At 44.0% G+C, this 23264-nt stretch overlaps 1 protein-coding gene across 7 annotated transcripts; it reads left to right on the forward strand.

Annotated features, from left to right (window-relative positions):
- Positions 1-1700: 1700 nt before the first annotated feature.
- LOC128627155 (uncharacterized) lies at positions 1701-22918 on the forward strand. Of its 7 annotated transcripts, none has more exons than XR_008391301.1 (8): positions 1701-2021; positions 2935-3095; positions 3576-3673; positions 6742-8423; positions 9629-9716; positions 16135-16184; positions 19712-20354; positions 22566-22918. XR_008391301.1 is itself a non-coding variant. In XM_053663702.1 (8 exons), the coding sequence occupies exons 2-8, from the start codon at positions 3019-3021 to the stop codon at positions 19713-19715; spliced, it is 552 nt and encodes a 183-aa protein (XP_053519677.1). In that variant the 5' UTR covers positions 1701-2021; positions 2935-3018; the 3' UTR covers positions 19716-22918. The 7 variants fall into 7 exon arrangements, 2 of the variants coding, with proteins under 2 accessions (XP_053519677.1, XP_053519676.1); XM_053663702.1 differs by having other exon boundaries at positions 6742-6854; positions 8242-8363; positions 19712-22918; XR_008391300.1 differs by having other exon boundaries at positions 1703-2021; positions 6742-6854; positions 8112-8423; positions 19712-22918.
- The last annotated feature ends 346 nt before the right edge of the window (positions 22919-23264 follow it).

Here is a 23264-nt window from a genome sequence, read left to right on the forward strand (position 1 = left end):
ATCCTAATGTCTTCATTCTTTCACACCTGCCCCACTCTACCAGCTAGAGAGAGGGCCTTTAGAAGTGTAAGTCCAAATCCTCCAATGGCTTCATAGGCGACTCAAAGTAATGACCAAATTTCTTCACTGGTTCAGAGGCTCTACATGCTTTTCAAGTCTCCTGACCACCCCCCAGTTATCTCCCCGACCTTTCTATTCTATAACTTTGCTCACTTGCTCTAGGTCTCCTTGTTGTTCTTGAATAATAAGTCCCAGTCCTATCTTAGGGTCTTTGTACATGCCTCTCAGTCTGGACACACTTCTCCAGATATGTGCATGGCTGGCATTCTCTCTTACTTTATTTTTACTGTGCCCAAAGGTCACCTTATTAGAGAAGCTACCCTCTACCTTGATATATTGAGCCTTGGAAATTATAGCCACTTGCTTATCATGTGCAGTTGTTTACTGGTGATCTCTTCCTGTTAACCACAGGCACATGAAGGCAGGGAGTTTGATCATCTAGCTCACTAACATATCCCTAACAACTCAGACAGTGCCCGGCACTATTGAATGAATGAATTTAAGAGACTGTTACTTATCACAGGACTACTTGTACTGCACTTTATCTCTCCTTGCATAAATAAAAGCATCTCTCCTATTAAGGAACTTCAAGAGTTAGATAGGATGAGGGTGAATGTATCCAGAAAATTATTCTCTGTAGGGTCCTGGACCCTGCCTTCCAATGGATCTATCCTGAGAACTGTTTCTCTAAGGATTCACTTAGAAATTAAAGTTGATGATAAAAGGGTGACTGTTGCATTGGCTTGGGTGAGGGAGGTTCTTTCAGGCATTACAATAGGTGGATCACTGTGACCACTGGCTTGACTGGAAACCTTGTGCCTCCTACATGCTGTGGGAAGCCTTCACTCCTTCACTCCCACCCATCACGTCCCTTGGAGAAAAACCTGGGGAACAAAGAGTTAAATGGCCATGACTATCCTCTGGGGACACATTTAAGGGAAGTGCTTCTTCCTTAAAAAAACATACCACACACACCCACTGCTAATACAAATACAAAGGCCATGAGTTTGCTTGCCGTGGGGACCCGGCTGCATCAGAGACCTCATGCTGGATGAACAGAAGGTGAAAGGAAAGAGCCCAATGAAGAGGCCAAGGGTTTGGTTTGCTCAGGGACTGTTTTGTTGACCTTTGCCCACTCAGCAACTGTTGGGAACTGTTTTGTCTGTCTCCTCACCCCACAGTATCGTACAGGGTCAAGCTTCCATTAGTGAGCACCTGACTTATACTTCCTTCCCTTTTTTTTGATGTTTGTCCTTGATCAGGGTAAACAGAGAAGAAGATTTGGATGAGTCCCTGTTTCCAAGGAAAGGGGGGCCCTGTTGATGCCCCACCCTTACCCCCTCCACCTGCCCTGGAGGTCACGTGCCAATGGTTTCCACACACCTTGATGGATCCCTGTGATCTGTGCCTAAGGGCAGTGTCTCACTGTAGGACTAAGCTCAGCCACACTGTCTATGCTCTCAGGAGTGGAGAGGGCCAAGCATGCTGGGAACCAACGCTCTAGCTGCAGCCGTCAACCACTGAGGGACAGGAGCGTTGAATAAAGAATTCAACTCTCTGTTACCTCAGAGGACAGTTCCCAGGTGTGTTCCATCCATTTTCTTAGAAGTATGAAGTCCCATTAACCCACAATTCATTAACTTACAATTTATTGGCTTAACCGCTTTTCTTGTCTTACATTCTGATTCTTTCAATGTCCTTTCTAGAACGACTCCTCAAATAAATTACTGGTACTGAAATTCTTTTCTCAGGGTCTGCTTTTAGGAATGACAGGGTGAGAAAGGGGCAAATTTGGTGCCTGACATGGCCTGGGCCAAAACATGTTCTCCAGGAGAGCGAGCGCGTGGAGCCATAGGGCGGCTCGCTGCCACCTAGAAACTGTCACCAAGCGCCATGAAGGGATACGGCAGGGCTGACTCTGTTGAAGTATTTCATCACTTGGATCATAATAAGATGATTTGGTTAGTAAGCAACAAAGTTGTGTACTCATTTCTTCATTTACTTTATTAAGTTAAGTGTATAGATGTAACTTATCAATATGCATAACATAGGAACATTAGCATTTCGATGATCAGATTACTTGTCTGTTATAGGGCACTTTTTAAGAAATCACAATCATTATGAATTTAATTGATTACATTTTAAAAAACATTTTCAGGAAGCTCCAGAAGTGGGGAAGCGTAAAAGGAGTAAGTCCAGAAATCTACACGGAGGTCCCTTTGAATCTTTGCTGAGTGTTGGGCAGCCCATGCATAGAATGAAGTTGCACAAAATTCTTCCAAAAACATTGGCGAGTCAGCTGCAGCTCACTCTCCAACATCCCTGTGTCAGCTCACACAGAGATGCAGGTTTTCGGGCAAATTCCAACTAAAATCACAATGCGATACCATCACAACACCCCTGAGATGACCAAACATCCTGACAAATGGTGGAGCAAATATGGAACAACTGTAATTCTTACGTATTTCTTGTGGGAAAGTAAAATGGCACAAACACTTTGCAAAACAGATTGGCAGTTTCTTATAGAACTGAATATACACTTACCATATAAACCAGCACTTCTAGATATTTCCCTAAGAGAAATGAAAGCACACTTCACAATACACACAAATGTACACACCTGTATTCATGATAGCGAAAACCTGAAAACAACCTCAAAATGTCCATTAACAAGTGATATATAAACAAATGTTAATATATTTACACAATGGCTTACAGGCCAGTAATAAACAAGAAATAACTATTGGCATACGCAGCAGCAGAGATGAGTCTCAAAAACAATATTCTGCATGATATAAGCAGGGCACAAAATGTGCACATTGTGTGAGTTCTCTTTGAACTTGGTCTGTGTTTTGTGCATCTTTTCATCTACAGGTTACTCCTTTATTCCTCTTTTGAAGAACCGAGGTCATTTGAACAGCAGTTTACTACAGTCTGCATTTTGCTGATGGCTTACCAATGGTTCGCTCAGTTCAACATGACCCATATACTTCTTGCAAATTGGAAGCTGGATCCAGGAGTTTGATCAGACACAGGTTTAATGTCTTTGAATCAAAGGATGGCATGTTTTTTCATCAGTTGACACATAATGTCTAGTTCTTGTATGATGTTAGCAAAGTGACAATATTCTAATTCTATTATTTACCAGCTGGAATAATTTTATAGAGAGAAGCTTCTTTTCATCTTCTATTTAGTTGTCTAGTGGTACAGTTCTAAAAGGATAAGTGTTTGGTTCTCTCCTTTTAACTTGTTTTCAAGGTAATGATTCAGGTCCTTAACATCCAATTAGTTTTTTGATGTTACCAGAAATGCATAGACTTCAAATATTTAATGGTTCTAAGCCACTGCAGTTCTTATCCTTGTTGACATTCAAATTGTCCTATCTTTGGCAGAAGAATGTGGGAATGAAATGGAATGGAATAGAATAGGAACAAATTAGCTTAGCTCCTGAGTCCTTTCGACATATCCCGGGCGTGTTTAAAAGTTTCCTTGATATCTGGAACCAAATGTTCTAGGTTCATCTTGTTCATTTCATGCCTTCTACCTGGAACCAGCCATTCTTCAAGAAACACTGATTTCTTTGAACGGGAAATGACTTTCAAGACAAAAGTAAGTACAGTGTTAAAGACTGTTCATTATTTTCAAGCCTTGTCAGTGGATGGATGGATAGGCGGACAGACAGAATATGTTGTGTATTTGTGCTTTTTATCTGATATTGCCAATGAAATTCAGAAATACAGAATTTCGTTAACTGTTTCTATATTGCATCTCTATCACCTTTCTTCCACATTTAGAATACTGGTTCTTAAAGATACAGGGGAAACTATAGTTTGAATATCCTACAACTATTCATTTGCTTTATCTCATAGGACACACCAGATAGTCACAGAAAAGCATGCTAACACCACCACTGCCCATTATTATTGCTAAACAGCAGTTTAAATTTTTTGTATGTGTAATTTTTATTCTCCCTATAATTTCTCATGTACATACATACAATTTTTTCATAAGCCATCTGGGTGGATACCTGTCCTGAAGCCATTAGGTCTCCATGTAACAATGACTGCTATTCATCTTAGCTCTCTTTCAATCCCTCTTCATCAAAAACCAGCTGTGGTTAAGATACATTTTCCTGGTGTAGTCCTGTTTGGGTCTCTTTTTGCTTATTACCATGTATCATTTACTGACTAGACCATCTTTTCTTCAATTCTGCAATGCTCCTTCCATCATATATCAACTTGTCACATACATGAGCCTGTATTTGTCTATGCCTGTGCCAACACCAGATGCTCCTAATTACTATAGCTTTATCATAAGCATTATATCTAGTAGGACAGTGTTCCACCCTGGAAAAACAAACGAGTCCTCTCTTAGGAAACAAAGTTTGCAACCAAGCCTCAAAGAAACCCAGCAGTTAGATCCCACGTTCCCTGCACTCACCAAAATATCACTGCAAATATAAAAAATGTACTATCATGAATGAGAGTCAATAAAAATAGCACACCACAGAATCGCACCTTGAAAGACTTAAAATATTAGAATTATCAGATACCAAATACGTAATAAAATATGTAGGGATTTGCATTTAAAAGGAATAGAATTTAGAAGAAAAACATGCTAGGAAAAATCTCCAGAAATGAATATTGTATAATTGAAAGCAGAATTTAGATGGATGGATTTAGAATTATATTAAACACGGTTAAAGAAATAATTAGTGCTTTGGAAGGTAAATCTGAAGAAGTTACACATAATGTGGAACAGAGATGAAACAAAAGGAAGTGGGAAAAAAAGATTAAGAAACATGAAGAGAAGAGTTAGCAGGTCCAGCGTACAAGTAATCTGAGTTCTAGAAAGAAATTATAACGGGGCAAACACAGTATTGAAAGACATATTGACTGAGTGTTTTCCAGAGGGGGAGTAAGAACGCCAAACCTCAAACTAAAGTTTTCCAAAGAGCCGAACACCATAAATAGAAAGAAATATACATATATCGGAACAACACTCAGGACAATAAAAAACAAAGAGAAGATAACAAAAGCAGCCAAACAGAAAAAATGGGGAGGGGCCATCCGCAATGACTGATAGCTGACTTCTTAGGAGCAATGGTGGAACTGGAAAGAACTGAAAATAAATTTTCAAAGTCCTGTAAGAAACTAATGTTCCACCTAGAATTCTACATTTAGTAATAACCACCTTTCAAAAAGTAAAGGTAAAATGAAGACATTTTTAGGCAAAAACCCAAGAAATTTATCAACAAAACACCTTCATGAAAGGAACTTCTAACGAAGGTAGAACTTCATGTCAGAAGGAATATTTGTGATGCATGAAAACAGAAAGTGTAAATATTGACTGTATAATAGTGAAATTTATGTCTAATGTGTGAGGCTGAATATCAAGACATAATAGCCTATAACTTGGGGATAGTGTTGATCAGCATGACAGCATTCTAAGGTTCTTACCTGATTTGGAAAAAGAATAAAACTATTAATATTGAACTCTGTTAATGACGCATGTTAAGATTTCGGGGATGATTGCTAAAGGAATAGGACTAGCTCAACAGTTAGCTTTTATCATTATCATTGTTATCATTATGATTATAATGATTACATTCCAGGGATCTTAAAGAAAGAAGGAAGCAAAGAGAGAGGAGGAGAAAGAGAATGAGAGAAGGAAAGGATTCTGTAGTCCAAACAGTCTTGCTTAACCAAATTAAACATGTTTCCTACCTGATTTCTCTAAGGTTTTTTTTTTTTTTTTTTTGGCTAATGGGAGTTATAAATCCCTAAGTAGGGACTGGAGAAGGTTTGAAACATTTCCTTGTTTATTTGACATCAGAATCTTTATCTTGTTGGACATCCATTAAATCTTGAGAAATCTGACTGTTTAGGGAACCTTTTAAATTGGATCTGAATCTACAAGAGTTTGATTTGCCTGTTTAAGGGGATAATATAACCTCGTTGGGTTGAAAAGAATAACAGACTCGAATGGTCAGTCTTCTAAAGACCTCAGGTTTGGAGAGATAAGACATTAAGGGAGACTTTAAAATAGTGTTGTCCAAGGATACCAGGAAAAATGGGATGGACATGCTGCAAGCTACTTAAACTATAAGAAAACCGTGAAAGTGCCACCTCGCAAACAGGTTGGAGAGCTTCTGCCGCAAGGCTGTGGGGACTTTCGGGAACCCTGCCAAGCAGTTCTGGGGAGCAGACTTGGCACTGACAGTGGCCTAGTGTTCTTTATGAAGGAAAAAAAAGATTCATTTATTTTATAAGTCATAATACACTACCTAGAAGCTGAATTGCCAATTAAAAATCTGTTTGCAGGCAGGTGTGGGTTTCAGAATGCTGCCTCTTCATAATCAAGTAAGATGCAAACCATCTCTTCAACTACATCGTCAGTGTTTCAAATGTTCAGAAAAATGGCAGGTTAGGAACAGCGGTAATTATCGTGGAGTCTCTGGATCTGCCACAAATGCAGCTGTTCAGTGTATATACAACAGAGGAAATAAACCACCACTTGTAAAGAAGAGGTTTTTGCTCTTATCAATTCAATTAACTATTTCCTGTAGAAGTTCCTATGTTCAATGTGTCTAAGCACAGAAAAGGTGAAAAGGATTTGGTGGTTAGTTTTTCTGATTGCATGTTTTAATTGTGAATGCGCTAATGTAATCTCGGTGGGTAGAGCAAGCTTGTTTTCTCAGAAGACTCAATGACATCTGTGAGCACAGATCTTCTGGTCCTCGTGGTGGGAGACTGAAGGGGCCAGCGGAGCTGAGCTGGCCCGAAGAGATTTGGGTAAGGAAAGAAGAGATGCCTCCCACCCTCTTCTCCACTCCTGGGGCTCCCTCAGCACTTTCTTCTCTCGCCTTCCAAATCCTAGGAAGTGCAAAGCCTGCCTCCTCCGTGCTTTCCTTGATACCTGGTCCCCCTCTATCTGCTTTTTCTTTTCTAATGGAAAAGCCCGTCTCTCTAGTTCTGAAAGTAGCACAAGAATCCCACTGCCTTGCCGTATCCTCTCATTATGAGTCTGATGTCCTCCTCCCAACAGCAAGCTTGCAGGCCTAGCCGGGCCTTAAAGTTTTGATTCTCCCTCTGTTCAGTGGTGGTTTTCCTTGTTAATGAAGTGACTAATGAAAGAACCACGGAGCCTAACAGTTCAGGGACTCATTATTCAGGCTGCTCCCTGACAGTAGGGAGGTGCGAGGTTACCTGTGGTTTAAGGATCACTTGTTGGTCATCATTCTGGTCATCCATCTTCAAACAGCTTCAGGAAACATACCGTATTTTGCTGTGTATCACGCACACTTTTTTTGCCCCAATTTTTTAGGGAAAAATAAGGATGGGCATTATACATGGGTATAATAATTACATACCCTGGGTATACTAATGAGTATAATGATCCTGTGCATAATGCACACAAAAAATGTGGGCTCGAAAATACAGTAAAATACGGTAGTGCTGCAGAGAGCACTTGTTTCTTATCTGTGTTTATGGTCACATTAGACCAAATGCAAAACGAAGGTCTTTCTGAGGGATTCCAGGCCCTTTTCTGTGACAGAAACCGTTGTGAGGGGGTGGACACGGGAGGGCAGGGCAGAGTGTGGGGCTGGAGACACACCTGGCTATTCCAGCTCTACCCAGCCCCCACCTGCCACACTTTGCTACATGGTTTGTCCTTTTATTCCCCATCGCAGCCCCTATGCTTTAAAAACAATTTAAAAAATTTAAATTATAGTTGACATACACTATCATATTAGGTAGAGGTGTACAGTTAAATGGTTAGACCTTCACATAATTTACTAAGTCATCCCCCAGTAAGTCTAGTGCCCACCTGGCCCAATACAGAGTTATTACAATATTATTGGCCATGTTTTTCCCATGCTGGACTTGACATCCCCGTGACTGTTTATATCACTGCCAATTTGTCCATCTTAATCCCTTTCCCCATTTCCATCCAGCTCCCAAACCTCTTTCCCATCTAGCAGTCATCAAAATGTCCCTGGTGTCTATGAGTTGATGTCTGTTTCGTTGTTGGTTTATTTTGTTTTTTAGTACCTTCAAGGACTGCTTTGAAGATGGGCACTTGGAAACGTGTGTTTAGCCTTTGTAAACACCCCCTCCAAGGCTTTGCAAAGTCAACAGGAGGCATTTTAATTATAGTTATTTGCTCTCCACCCATGAGTTTGCAGACAACTGGAGGTCAGACGCCCTGGTCTCGTCTTGCCGTTGGGAGGGACTGGAGCAGCCAGATCAGATGGAGCTGGCCAGGCTACTAATGGATGCCCTGAATGAACGTGAGGGCAGGTGAGGGCCTAGGGATCAGAGCCCTGGGCCCTGCTGGCGTTGGGACACCATGACGCCTGGGTGAGTGGTCCCGTCTGCAGTGTCAATGCAGCAGGGGCTGTACTGAAGGAGGACCGAGCGGGCTCCTGGAGCGTGGCTCTGACTGAGGCAGAGAGAGGACTGTCATGGTGCCAACAGCTGTCCAATTTATTTCAGTGGCAGCATTTCCACGGGAATGGGAAATTATTTAGTCTCAGATCCTTAGCTGGTTTCCTTTACATCATTTCTGTATCTTTTAATTACTTGCACATGTGGGAAGCTCTAGGGTCCTCCTAGACCCTACAGGCATGTAATCTTAATAAAACGCAATTTATTAAAATATGAGCTTACCAAATTGTAAACTGTGGAAATGGATTAATTTTACCACAAAGAGATTTCGTGATTGAATTCAGCGTTGCTTTTATTAGTCCTGAATTCTCCTGGTGTATGCTAAAATTAGGTTTATGGATTTCTTTGTTTTGACTTCAGAAATAATCCGTGTTCTTAGTTATGATGCTCCATGGTGGTTAAAACCACAGTCTTTGACTTCTCCCAGGCCTAGATTTGAAACCTGGCTCTGCCACTTACCTGCAATATATCTGGATAAGTCTCTTATCCTCTCGAGAATACACATGGGAAATTTTGCAATGACTAAATGAGGTAGCACACCTCAGGCATTTAGTGCGTAGTAAGGGCTCAGTATGTTATACGCAATTCTTCATCTTATTATTAGAGTATCTGTAGATAGAGGTTGGTTTACCCACATTTGATTTAAATGCAGCTTGTTGCTTTTGTTTAAGTGTAAGGTCTGTCTTCATTGCTCGTGGTCCCTCCTGCCCAGTGGGTTTGGTTTGATGGCCACTGGGACTCCTTCAAGGGCCAAACCCACCACAGAATGGACTAGAAAAAGGGCTATTCCCAGATCCTACTGGCTGTAGGCAGAGGACCTGACACTGTCTTCTCTCAAAAATAATGTTTCTTACCGTGTAGTCCATGGGCCCCTCTATCAGAATCACCTAGGAGTGTTGATTAAATTGAAAATTCCTGGAGTCCTACCCCAGGGCTTTTGGAGTAGAATCTTTTGGGTGTTTGAGGTAGGAATCTGCCTAGTCATCAACACCCAGGTTATTCTGATGCTAATAAATAAATTAGGCAACGGGGGTTTGAATGATCCAGGGAGGCATCTGGGTGCGGAGTGGGACCCCTCCTGTGAGCGCTCATCTTTGGCTTTTTTATGTCCACCTCAGGTGCAGGTCTTCGTCCTCCATGACCTCATCTGGCCCAGGAAATGGCACCGCCTCCATTCTGTCCAGTCCTTCATCCTCTCTCATCCAGGTTTGCTTATTTGTTCATTTTTTTTTTCATTTGACCATCATTTCTTTGGTCTCCATTCTTGGGCTAGAGTTACAGAGATGGATGCAAAATGGTCACTGTCCTCAAGGGGCCCCCAAGTCCCCTGAAAAAAAGCCGGTTCTTCAATAGGGGCGCAGAGTCCCAGTGAGAGTCCCAGGCCACAGATTCAGGACAGCAAGATGATAACTGTTTTTTTTCTATAACCACATGCGATTTCTATCTTGACCCCTCATTATGCTTATAGTGAGAAGTTCATTCATAGTCCTAGACAGTTCGGGGTTCCCCCTTGCCCTTCTCCCTGGGGCTGCATTTAGACTCCATCAGTTCCACATCATTGGGAGGGACCGCACTCTCACACGTCACACTCGGGCATCTGGTGTCTCGGCTCATATATGGCTGTTAGTTCATTAGTTCGTGCAGGACACACGATGCCTTCCCATTCCCCATGAAGGCCCCTTCAGGGCCGCCAACCTCCTCCTAGCTCCTTCAGTTTCCTTCCTGTATGTGAGAAATAAAACTGACATGCTCTCGCCCTGGCTGGTTGTAGCTCAGTGGATTGAGCATGGACCTGTGAACAAGACGATCTAGGTTCGATTCCCAGTCAGGGCACATGCCTGGGTTGCGGGCCAGTTCCCAGCGGGGGACACATGAGAGGCAACCATACATTGATATTTCTCTCCCTCTCTCCTTCCCTTCCCCTCTAAAAATAAATGAATAAAATCTTTATAAAAAAACTGAGATGCTCTCCTTCCCTCCTGGGCCACCTGTCCCGTCCCCTCTCCTTGCCCACCTCACCCATCCTCAGTCACTCACAGGTGTCTGACCCTCATCCGGTCCTGCCTCCCTTTCCTCTGGCCCCAGTCCCTTGGATCTTCCAAATCAGTTGTTTAGGGAATAAAGTTGGTACTGTAAGACATTCAGGAGCTAAGCTTTTGATGCTTAAAAATACCCTTTAAACAATGAACTGCCAACTTGAGTCTATTTTGGGACACTCGAAAAGCTAATGTGAATTCATTTCCTGCTCTTTGAATGTTTTATGTAACAGCCCGACTGGAGGGCAGTGACTACGAGTGCCCTTCTGCTCTAACTGGGGAGAGGCCGGGTATCGGAATCACTGGGGGAAGAAATGCAGGTTTCTTTCCCCATACATTCTCCCCCACGTGGGCGATTCCAGTGCGGTGTGCAAGGGGCTTTGATAGAGTGGACCATCGCGTGTCTTGAGCTGACTGGGAGGTTCAGGGAAGACTTCCTGGGGAAAGGAGTTGCTGAGGGGATGAGGAAGTTTGGGAGGCAGAGAAAAAAGCGTGACCAAGGGTTGTGGGCATGATGGAGAATGTGTCATATTTGAGAACCTGCAAGCAATTTAGTTTGGCTGGAATGTGACTTACATAAAACGGGAGCTTGGTAAGATAGGAGACTGAACTGGTACACTGGCCTCCGATTAGGAAATACGCCATCGTAAAAGCAATGGAAAGTCACAGGATTTTTTTAAAAAGAAAATGATGATCAAATCTAGATAATAACTGTGGGAAGGTCAGTCTGCCATTGGTGAGAATTAACTCAAAGTCGGTGTTCAGGGAAACCAGTTAAAATGAGCTTTTAGTAACCAAGCGACAGATTATGAGGCTTTGATAGGATATGATGGTAAGCAGGTGAAAAGGAAGGGAGATATTGGAGGTGTAATTAGGAGGTAGAAGAGGTGGGATTTAGTAATGGGTTAAATGTGTGTGCATAAGGAAGATGTAAGAATGATTCCCATATTTTCAGTGGATGATGAAGTCATTCTCTAAGATAGAAAATGTAAGGAGAAGGCCAAGTTGAGAGGTGAGGTGAGGCAGGAGGAGGAAGTGAGAATGTGAACGTTTGCAGGGCACCCGGGCAGAGTTGCCCAGGAGGCTCAGGGGCTCGGGCGAAAAATCTGGGCTGGAGACGGGAAGCGGGATTCAGTTCCACAGGGAAGGTGGCCGAAGTCCCAAGCAAATTAAGGTCACAGAGTGTGTACAGAGTATGCAGAGGAAAAGAGTAATTCTAGATTCTCAGAGCTAGCCGATAGTGAGCTGTTAATCCCTTCTGTCTCTGAGCTGCTTGCCGTCCGAACGGTCCTTCTCTTGGTTTAAGATTTTAGTGCCAACTGCAGAGAATTCTGCGTTTCTGTGTACGGTTGTTGCACGTTCTGATTCTGAGAACAGGCTCTCCAACAACTGTTTTCAACCACTTCAGGGATCTGGTTGGAGCATAGATTTTCTCTCCTTACACCCATTGTCTATGAAACAGCACAGCCTTCAAGAGTTGGCACGTGGTATCTCCTACTCTACTGAGCCCCGTGATGGGGCAGGGGGTGGGGAGCAGGGATGTTTTTACAGCTCCCAACCCAGAGGAGAGAACAATGCTCCGACTGTGTGCATGTTCTGAGCTCTAAATCTCTTCTCAGAAGCCCATAACTTTACACTCTTCTTAGTATATGATGTGTCTCCTGTGCATTAGAACATTTCTTAACATTTTGATATCACAAAACACCACCTGATGATATTTTTATGCATAGGCTTATAAAATGTTTCCTTAAAAACTCTGTATTTTGTTAGGACAACAAGCTCAAAGTATTATATAATGGAAAAAAAGAGTAATTGGATCTTGAAATTCAAGAAAATAAAATTGCTTCAGTATTTATCACTATTATGATAAGATGGTTATTTGTCATAAGACTTGAAAGGATTTTTCCACTTACTCACATCACATCTGCAGGTTATTCACAGGACACCGGTGTTCCAAGGCACAGAGTATAGAAGACACTTTTGGGGAGGTTTGCTTCTGATTCTCCCCAATTCCATGCTCACCACGTGGGGCTCCGCCATCTTTAAATCTGAAGGCAATTACAGAAAGAAAGAGGGAAGTCTCCAGAAAGCTGCTGAGTTCTGTCCTTCCGTCTCTGTACGGTCCTTAATGTTCTTGAAGGACGTAAGGCTCCGGAAGGCCACAGGAAGTCCCTGCACAGGGCTCGGCAAAGAGCTGACTGGGTGACGCTCTGACAGCCACTGCAGCAGGGACACATGGAGGAGCAGTCATTAGACAGGCCACCCAGGACAGAGCAGCCAAGCTGCAGGCCACCGGCTTAGTTAGCAGCAGGCCCCAGCACCCCATCAAGGGGACGGGCTGGACAGGGCCGGGCGCCCCGGCTACCTCCTCTCCTGCTTCGCTCACACCCAGCCCCTGCGGCAGTGGCATTGTGGGGAATAACTCTCTCCCTCTCCAAGAACACACGAGTGTGTGTAATATATTGTTAAAGAATATTTATTTCAAAAGGTAAAACCATGGCTCTCCCACAAATATAAAATGACCACATCAAATAGCGTGTTTAACTCAACAAAAGAGGGAACCACTAACCTTTACAACTGGCTTGAAGAATTCCAAGAGCCACACAGAAATAGGGAATAACAACTTCAGAAATAAACTTACTAATAAATGCAACATGTGCCCCATTCTATAGACAAGGGTGGTTTTCGTTATTATCCATGTTCTGTAACTGATATGGCTGCAAGATAGTTCACTTGGATGAAAGACTGAGATCATTTTAGATGAATGAGCTGCTTAGAATAGTTTCTAGTCATAGTACGTTCAATGAAAACTTTCGCTATTATTTGTCATTACAATTACTGTGTATTTGGAATCAGACAAGCTAGGATCTGAGTCTCCTCACAGCCACTCACTAATTGGGTGGGTGACTTGGACAAGGGAATTCATCTTTCTCAGCCAGTTTTCTTATCACTGTGCCATTACTTTACAACTAATGAGGAGTAACTAGAATAGCATGTATGAAATAGTCTACATACGGGTTAACACAGAGTCCACATTCAATAGTAGTAGTACCGTTTTATTATTAGAAGTGGCAGTTTGCAACGCTGCGTCTCCTGTTTAGGTAACTACTTGTTGCTGTTTTTCTTATTGGTATAATCAGTTCAAATTCCTTTGGGATATAGTGAAAGTTTTAAATTTTAGTTAGATAAACAAATAGATGGCAAATATCTGGCAAAATGGTACTTTTTTCTGTTCTTAGTTCCAAATGTAATTATTGAGTAGGTCTTAGTATGTTTTTTTCCTTTTTAAACAGTTAAGCATAAGCACATGGTAGTGCATTGCCTAGACGTGGAAGAAAGGTGGTCGTTGCTCCTTTCTTCCGCATCAACAAAGCCCACAGCACAGGAACGTCTATCAATAATTATTTATGAAACAGACCACTCAGCATCCTGAGGTCGCTTTAAGAAACCTATTTATTTGAAGACTCAGAAAACTGACAGGAAAATCCAGAATGATCAATCCATCCCTCCCTTTATTTTGGTGATAAGAAACTAGTATTCAGAGAGGTTAAGATATTGTCCAACGTCACACAGCTAGCCGTTAGCAAAATTGGGACAGGAAGCCAAATCTCCCGACTCCTAGGTAAATAGTCTCTGAATTTCCCTACATTTTCTCCATCATCTAGGTGAGAGCTGTCGATGGAACCACTAGGCCTTCCCCTGCATGTACTTGGTTGAGAAATCGAAGCTCACACAAATGCCCCTCAAACCTCCAAACAGCATCGGGATAGACAGGACACACCAGAAAAGGAGGTTCCATTGACTAGACTGAGCCACCATGGTCAAGGGTGAATGAAGGCCCACTTGAATGAGCAACCTCATGATTTATTAAATACTCTGATGCCTATAAAATGTTCATCCACTCTTTCCTACCGTTACTGCTCCACTGTATCAGTAAACCATCCCCCTCCCCCCAGGCATCTGTTTAGGTGTGTGGCTTGGAGAAAAGCTTCCCACAAAATGGAAAAGGCTTCTTTTAGCTCAGAGGCAGGACACCAATGCGCTTTTTGGTTTCTTGTCCTTTTCCCCAAAGCACTGGATGTCTCCCTGGGCTCCTGAACAGAGAGAAGCCCTGGTACCTGTGTAAGGAGAGGCTAAAATAGCTAGAGAGAGAGAAGAGACAGACTTCGGGTGATTGGCTTGCTGTGTAACGCTCCCAGTTTCAGTCTGAGCTCATTTTCCCTGTAAGCAACAAAGCAGGACGCAGGGAGCAAGGCTTCCCTGACACGGAGGCCTGCCAGACATTGAATGGGGTTTATTGTTAAGCTTTGCACCCGGGTTGCTGCGTGCAGCCTCCCCTTTGTGATCAGAAGTACTGCTCACCAGGACCAGACGGACTGAACTCCCTGAACCCCCACTTCCTTACTCTTACTTCTTTTGAAGCTTCTTCCTAGACTTTTTTCTGCATAGCCCTTAACTGTGATTAACCCCTTGGGCCCTCATCACTCCTCCCTGTGTATATTTCCTCCAGGTGTTTGTAGCCACGATCATGCATTCTTCCTCCATCAATAACCATTTACAGATCTCTCTAGCTCAAGTCCAAATCTCTCTCAGCTTCAGATCTACACGTCCAACTCTACCATCTCTCTCTACCAAATAGCCCATGGCCCCTCAAACTCAATAGTCCCAAGCGGAACTCACTATTACCCCTCGATACCTCTCTACCCTCTTGGTTCACCAAACCTGCTCCATCTCTAATCTCATCTTTGAGAAGGGAATCTGCATTGTGTTACCTAAGCCCAGAGACCAGGATGCCATCCCTGATTGTCCCCTTTTGTGCCTCTGCTTCAGTTTTATCTATGACTGCCAACAATTGATGTAAAACATGCTGACTTAAAATAACCATGGTTTATTTGGGTCATGAACTTGGACAGGGCTCTGCAGGAATGGCTCATCTCTGCTCTGTGGACATCGGCCAGGATGTCTTCACTCAGGATCATTTCCAAGACGACTCACTGGCAAGCTGGTGCTGGTTGTTACCTAGGACGTCAGGACAGGACGCCTCAGTTCCCCTCCATTTGGGCTCTTCATGGGGCTCCTTGGGCTTCCTCACAGCACGGTGGCTACATTCCAAGGGTGTTTCCAGAGACAGGAAGTAGAACATACAGATCACTTAAGGCCTGGGCCTGAAAACTGGCCCAGAGTTACTTCTGCCATATTCTATTGGCCAAGAGTCACAGACCCTCCCAGATTCAAACATGAACCCCACCTGTGGTGTGAATTATCAAAGAATTTGGGGCTATCCTTAATCTACTGTACCCTACATCTAATCACACCCTTAGGGTTTTCTCTTTGCTCCTGTGACTTGTCATACACCGTCTCTTTTGTCTCGAACACCTTTTTCCACCTATTTCCTGCTCTTCCTTCAAAATTCTGCTCAAGAGTTAATGCCCCAAATCTTTCTTAATTCTACCCCACATCAGGGTGTAACATAACACTCTATGTTAGCATTTATTATTCTGTATTGTAATTATTCATGAGTATATCTTTCCAGCAAGACTGTGAGTGCTATAAAGGGAGGGACTGACTTATATATTTTCTATTCCTAGAACCAAGCATGGATCTGGGCCAGGGACCTCAGCAAACATTTATCAAATGGGTAAATATCTCCTCCTTTTAATCTCTCAGTGGTCTCGTAAGGTGGCAGAAGCTGAGTTCCCATTCATCTTGGATAAAAGGAAATAAACATAGCCAAGGGTAATGACATTGCCCGAAGTCACACGGCCAGCAAGATAATTCAGAAGAGTCAACAGAAGCCCAGTTCCCGAAAGCAAGTGGAAAGCATAGATCTAGGGATAAGGTTAAGAAGGCTAAGAAAAAGCCCCACCAGGAACAGACTTGGTTGTTTGGCAGCAATTGCCTCTGAGGTTATCCACTCTATTCTGTGTTTACTGGGGGAATGCAACCGGCCTTTAGTCCGCTGCCAGGAGACGAAAACCACCCAGAGAGATGGAAGATGGTCTGCTAGAGTCTGAAAAAATAGAGTGGACATGGTGCAGTGCTTTGTGCAAAGAGGAAAGGTGGAACTAATGTGGATTCTGGGAATACAGTGGGAGAGGGAGATTTTGCTCATAATTCTCAAGTGACTCTTCAGAGCAGAAAGAGACGGCTATTACCAGAAAGAGAGGCCGTGCCTACAGGCCCAAGTGTTAGGGTCAATTGGATAATTCATTGGCATTAAAGCCTCAGCTCAGATAAAACATCCCTCAAGGACATCTGCCTTTCTGCACTCCGATTTCGTGCTTAACACATCCCTTCTGTTCACTAATTTGGTTTCTTACATATTTTTTTAAAGGGAAATATTCTCTTGATAATGGATCTGGCTATTCTAGTTACTACAAAGAAGCCTTGTTCTTTGTAAATCTATACATCGCTATGGCAGCTTTTAAGCTGGTTTCTTTTAAATTTGGTCTGTTGGAAAAGTTCTCTGAATCTAGTCAAGTGCATTTGAATTCTGATTGACTTAGCTTTTTTAGATCACACAAATAATTCATATATACTTTCTCACTGTAAAAGATTCAAAAGATTGAAATAAAGTAGAAATGAAAGCTCCTTTTATCACCAGACCTCTATCCCACTCCCAGCCTCAGGGATAATAATTCTTAGGGGTCCAGTATGTAGCTGTCAGACCCTTTTCTATACATTTATAGAGAGGTGCCTATTGTATATGTTGCAAATATTTTCTCATCAGCCATCACATCTGTATTAACTCCAATTGTGGTGTCTTTTGTCAAGTAGACATTTTCTTCATGACTATAGGTTTGGTGTCTCGTTTAAGAAGAAAACATTAATATCTTAACTAGAAAAATTGTACATTCCTGTCTGACCCTGGTAAGAAATAGCCTAAGTGACCTTGAGTGAGTCCAACACTCCTTTGAGCATTAGTTTTCTATCATTACATTCTTATCAAAGTAATGAATTTTTTCATTCCCAATTCATTTACTGTGGACCACATTATGCCACACCTAGATGCTGGGGACACCTAAATGAATGTGACATTCAAGGAATATACAGTCTAATGGGAGGCGTGGGTGAAGAAACAGCTGTAGCAATAACCACGAAGAAGGACATGGGCGAGCATAGACTTTTGTGCAGAATCTCATGGGAGCTGGTGGGAGGAACCAAGTGGTTTCGTAGGGCTTGTCCAAGTGAGGTCGAAGAACGGGAAGGGCATGGTGGGCGGGCGGAGCCACAGGTACAGAGGCTGGAAGACAAGAGCGAGAAACTGCCAACACGCAACGGGAGTGACGACGGTGATGAGCTCTGAGTCTGGAGAGGTCAGCAGGGCCTGTCGTCACCCATATCATTGAGTTTAGCCTTTTTAATGAGGACACCCAAGAACGCTTGGAGTTGGAAGCAGGACAGTGAGATGTGGACTGACCTTTAGCAGAGACCCCTTTGGCCAGCCCATGGAGAGGGGGTCAGAACAGGGCGCGATCAGAGGCAGGGAGGCCATGGGGAAAGAGACGGCAGCAGGGGAAATAAAGGAGCAGCAGAGGAGACGGACGCACTGGGCAGATTTGGGAAATGCGCCTGCCTTCCCCACAGCTCAAATGTGTTGTTTATGAACTAAAATATTCCACTTCCTAATGGAGTTGTAAGCACTGTGACAGGCCAGCAGGAATATCTCTGAACAGAGAAGACTTCCTGGAAGAAGCAAGGGTTACTATAGTTGAAGTACACATTTACTATGTATTCAGACCATGCTTATTCCACCCTTCACACTTTGATCTTCTTTATATGACTGTGAACGTGAGAATCAAGCATCAGCCTGTCTGCCCTGCCCCGCCCTTTTCCCTACCGGCCCTATTCCCGTGTTGGTTTTCTCCTGTGTGTGTGTTAGGAAACAGAGGGCTTGTTGTCCATCTTGCCTCCCACTCGCAGCCCTGATATTGGCCGCCACTCACCTCACAATTGTTCACTACTTGAAAACCTGGACCAGTGCGTGAGTCAAACCCCTCAACCAAGGGGCCAGAGGAGGTGTGAATGGGAAAAGGGAAAGCTCTCTGATGTTTTTTCATCTTTTTATTCTACATGACACCACCTCTCAGAGTGATTGAGGGACTTCACACTTTACTAAAGTGTTACCCTCAGTCAAAGAGAATTATAGAAGAGCAAATGATCAGAGCTGTAATAGATTTTTGACATCGCTTCAAGGGATCAGTGTTTCTCCCTGGTCTACCCTCATCCCCAGCTCTGCTCCTGCTTCCTGCTCCCAAGCGAGGCACCAAGCGAGGTATCATGGGGGAGAGGACATGCCCTTTGCCAGGAGCAAAGCTTTTCCTGTTGTAGCATTAACCTGAATTCAGCTCGGTCACTCAGAAGTGGAAAAACTACTGAACAGCATTTCCCTGACCTGCTGCTGGCTAATAGCCCCAACTGCTCATGTTTTAGGAAATCCATCCCAGACAACGAGGTACATTACGTGGGAGCCCCTGGGTTAGCATTGTCTTCCCTTCCTGCTCTCTCAACGAGAGTGAGCCTGCCCTGCTATGCAGACAGGCTCTGCGGGGCCAAAGCCCTGAGTGTGCCTGGCCACAGTGACAGAAAACGACTATCATCTTGATGCTGCCAATTGCCTTCGGCCTGACGTTTTGGTGGTCCTTTCAAAGAAAGCCAAGTTTGTTGACATTCTTTTAAAAAAATCTTTTATTTATCGACTTGAGAAAGAGAGAGGAACATAGCTATGCTGTTTCACTTATTTATGCATTCACTGGTGGTTTCTCACATGTGCCCTGACCTTGGGGCTAACCCACAACCTTGGTACGTGGGGATTATGCTCCAACCACCTGAGCTATCTGGTCAGGGCCTAAGTTTGTTGACGTTTCTGAGTTTGGTTATCAAAGACCCCAGGAAGCCCCTCCATTATTTGGCTGACATCAATTGCATCTATTTCTGTCCCTCATGATTAAAAATAAGCTGAGTTGTTGGTGCTTTGGCCTAAAGATGCCCAGTTTCACCCATGTGACAGGTAGGCCTTAAACGGCAACATGCTGAGGACAGGTGGATGGGAAAGGGAACAAGTGGAAATCCATTGAGAAAGTTATAAAAATATATTTATATATTTACATGTGCTGTCTTATTTGATCCTGAAATGAGGGGGACATTTTGATATTTATTTTAAAGATGAGAAAACTGAAGTTCAAAGATTGAGAAACCTGCCCAAGTGGTACAGGTTGGGGGGAGAAGGTATGTGGACTGATGTGATGCGAGACCTCCGTGTTCCGACACCGTGGGCTGGATCCCACGGTATTCGCCTGCCCCTGGACAGGAGGTGCCATTAACCGGGGAAGCCAGTGACCAGGGCCAGGTGAGTTTCCAGCTTGGTTTTGAAGAAGGGGAAAGATGAGATCTGGCAAACAGAGAAGAGTGGCGTTTGCTTTGGGGGTGGGACAAGGGATTTATTAAATCTTGCACATTAAGTGCATCTGATTGGGAGATAGCATTAGCACAGGGAACTTTTGTGTTTGAGCTGCAATCAGCTTAGCATTATGGACTGTTAGCCTCTGGGTCTGCGCACAGTCACAGCGTTGAGTACCATGGTCTCCAGTTCTGTTAGGAACTGGGAGCTGAGGAAAGCCAGGACTGCCGTGGGCTGGACAATGGGAACCTGACTTTTTCTTTTCTCTTAGAGCTTGAAAGAACCCCTGTCAGGACCAGGAGCATCAGCTGGGCACCGTGGGGCTATTTGCAGCTTGACAGCCTCTGCTGAATTATTGATGTCCCTCACCGGCCCTAGGACCTCCCCCTTGTTAACAAATCTCACTCGGTATTAAAATTTAAAAAGGCAGATGAGTGCAATCTCTCGCCCTATTATTCCCCTCTTCTTTTACCATCTGAGCTCTCATTTTTAAGTCAATCAGCCTGAAAGGCTTCCCTTGGGGGTTGGCACAGCTCAGAGAGCCAAGTTCAGGACAAGAAAATTGAAGGCCGTGAGTAGGACTGTGACTTGAGTCTGGGGTCATCTGCAGAGCCTGAGCTACTCAGGGCTGGGGAAGCTCTGACCCACGTCTTTTCCTTACAGTAAGGAGAACTGCCTGTATAAAAATCCTACATGTATCAATGTTGTATTTTCATAAGAAACACATAAGAAAAACATGTCCAATTTTCTGACTTCTACTGAAAATCGGCAGCCGTGGGCTTTCATTTCCACATTGTGCCATGTACAGGGGCTGACAGTGGCTACTCCTGTTAATGAGGACTGGCCCCTTCGCTGGGCCTCAGTTTCTGTCACTCCCTCCTAGTGGCTGAAGCTGTGACCCTCGGTGTCAAAAAAGATGGTGTACACATTTTTTCACGTGCCTACTTAGGTCTGTGAGTGTTACAGAACAGAGGTCCAAGGGGGGGCAATATTTGGCCCACCCAGGGATGCCAAAAACTGTTACAGAAAACAGGGGCCCCTCCCAAGGATGGTATACTAATATCTACCGGGCTCGTCTGTCCACCACCAAAGGAAAGACATCTCTCAATGCCATAGATTTGTGAAAAGGAAAGGAAATGTTTATTTAAAGCTGTACAGACTTAAAGTAGGGACCCAATGTCCAATATATCAAAGTCCTTTAAGATAACCACAGATGCCCTAATTCAGGGTACCATATCTCAGGAAAAGAAGCACAGGTCTGTGTTTCAGGCTGCTGGTACTGTCAGCTGTATTGCCATCCAGGCAGGGTACCCAATTAATCCAACATCATGTGGTACCTTCTCATGGTCCACTGGCAAGAGTTCTTTGTACCCATTTTTCCAGGCAAAGTCTCTCCTGCTTCCTAGGCCACATGGCCAAAGGGAGCACTCCAAGGCCTTGTGGGCATCTTTTACCAAAGCTGCAGGGGTCTGCACTCCACCAAAAGCATGTGGCTTTCTTCTTCACCTGGCTGCAGAGGTCCCCACTCTGACAAAGCCACGTGGTTCTCTTTCACCTGGGCAAGAGGGGGGTCCTCACTCTGCTAAAGCTGCGTGGCTCTCCCTCCAATGGCTGCCGCGTCTGGGTTTAAAATCTTTGCACCAATCTTCCTCTGTACCCCTATTTCCAACTCCTCCCATGATCAGTTATACCTGCCAGTATTTCTGTATTATTACAACTTTACTGGGCTGCCATCGTGAGTCTGGGCAGGTATTCCCATGTCCTAGAGCCAATCTTCTCCAAGGTCCCATGCAGGCACTGTAACTCAGAGGACCTGCCCCCCAGTTACCTCTTGGGGGGAAGTGACTTCATCCCTGTGGCTCCAAGCCTGGACACAGCCATTTAACATATCCAAGAGACCTGCCAAAGGCTATAGATACATTAAATAACCATGCCATGGATTAGCTGCAAGGCTGTGGCTGTATAAAACAGCCCTGCATGTTCCTGCTCCATGTGTCCCTTCCCCCAACTCACACCTGTGGGGGTGAGGACATCTTATATGTCTCTCCAATAATTCCTATATACCTTGAGTTCTGGACACCATTCCAAATCTCTTTTGGGGGCCCCCCTCTTGGCTGCACCCTGTATCATGAGGACTGCCTGTAGTGCCTCAAAGGGTCTGATCAGCTGTGGGAGGCTGAATCGCAGTCCCCAGTGGCCTGCCTCCCCTCCCCTGACAGAGGGTTGCGTGTCTTTGAGCACTGCTGTGTGGCTGTGTGCGTGGATCATTCCAGCAGAAGCTTTCAGAGGCATCGTGGGTCAGCACCAGCTCCCAGGCTCCTTCCCTCTGCCTGGGGAACAGCACTCCCTATGATCCTTCAGCCTGGGCCCCAGAAAAGGGAAAGCACACACGGTACAGACCAGCATCTGACTCGGAGCTGAGCCACATACGGGAACAGAGCAGCAGCCAACTCCCAGCCTTTGGTGATGGGAGCCACTGAGAACCGGGGGCATTCCAGCAGGACTGGGCTTGCTAGGAAAGGGTCGTGTGATGGAAAAGCAAGGTCTGCCTCTTTCTGAGGAGAGAAAAATGATGGCATTGGGGTTTTAATGTTAGTTTCGATTGTCTTTAATTAACAGTAACCTTGGAGGATGCTGGAAAAACCATGGTGGTGGATCAGAAGAACTGGATTGAGTTCCTGAATGACCATGTTATAAAATTTTGAATAATTTTCCTTACAGTAAAAAGAATTGCCTTTGTAAAAATTCTACACATATCAACGTTGTATTTTCAGTTAATTTTGTAACAGTAAAGAGGAAATTGCAGAGTACTTGTCATGTAAATGGTGTCTAGCATCCGATTGAGTCTTTGCTATTGTCTTCTTGTGAGGATCAAAAGGCCTAAGTGTTTAAAGAATGCTTCGGCAACATCAAGTGATGACAAACTCTGGTTGTCACTGGTTCGCAGCCCCTGACCCTTCCTTGTTCTTCAGGCCTGGAGCACTTGGTTTGTGCTCTGGTTGTGTGTGTGTGTGTAATCACTACCAGCAAAGAAAGTCCTGGAGAGAAGGGATCCCACCTTGGGTCAAGGGTGTCCAACCCATGGCCCATGGGCTGCGTACAGCCCAGGATGGCTATGAATGAAGCCCAAACACAATCATAAATTTACTTAAAACATTATGATTTTTTTTTGTTTTTGTTAGTGTTTGTATATTTAATGTATGGCCCAAGACAACTCTTCTTCCAAGGTGGCCCAGAGACACCCAAAGGTTGGACACCCCTGTTATACCTTTATGTCTTGCCTCTTGCCACTCCTTGCACAGAGCTAAGACCGAGTGA

This window comes from Artibeus jamaicensis, unplaced genomic scaffold (genome assembly GCF_021234435.1).
Source record: "Artibeus jamaicensis isolate MK-2021 breed Jamaican fruit bat unplaced genomic scaffold, CSHL_Jam_final contig_327, whole genome shotgun sequence".
NCBI classification, from domain to species: domain Eukaryota; kingdom Metazoa; phylum Chordata; class Mammalia; order Chiroptera; family Phyllostomidae; genus Artibeus; species Artibeus jamaicensis.

Coding starts and splice junctions, on each gene's coding strand:
- LOC128627155 (XM_053663701.1), top strand. CDS start 3,019: ATGGTTCGCTCAGTTCAACATGACCCATATACTTCTTGCAAATTGGAA. Junction 3,096..3,575: donor AGGAGTTTGATCAGACACAG/GTTTAATGTCTT, acceptor CAAATGTTCTAG/GTTCATCTTGTTCATTTCAT. Junction 6,855..8,241: donor GCTGGCCCGAAGAGATTTGG/GTAAGGAAAGAA, acceptor TCCACCCATGAG/TTTGCAGACAACTGGAGGTC.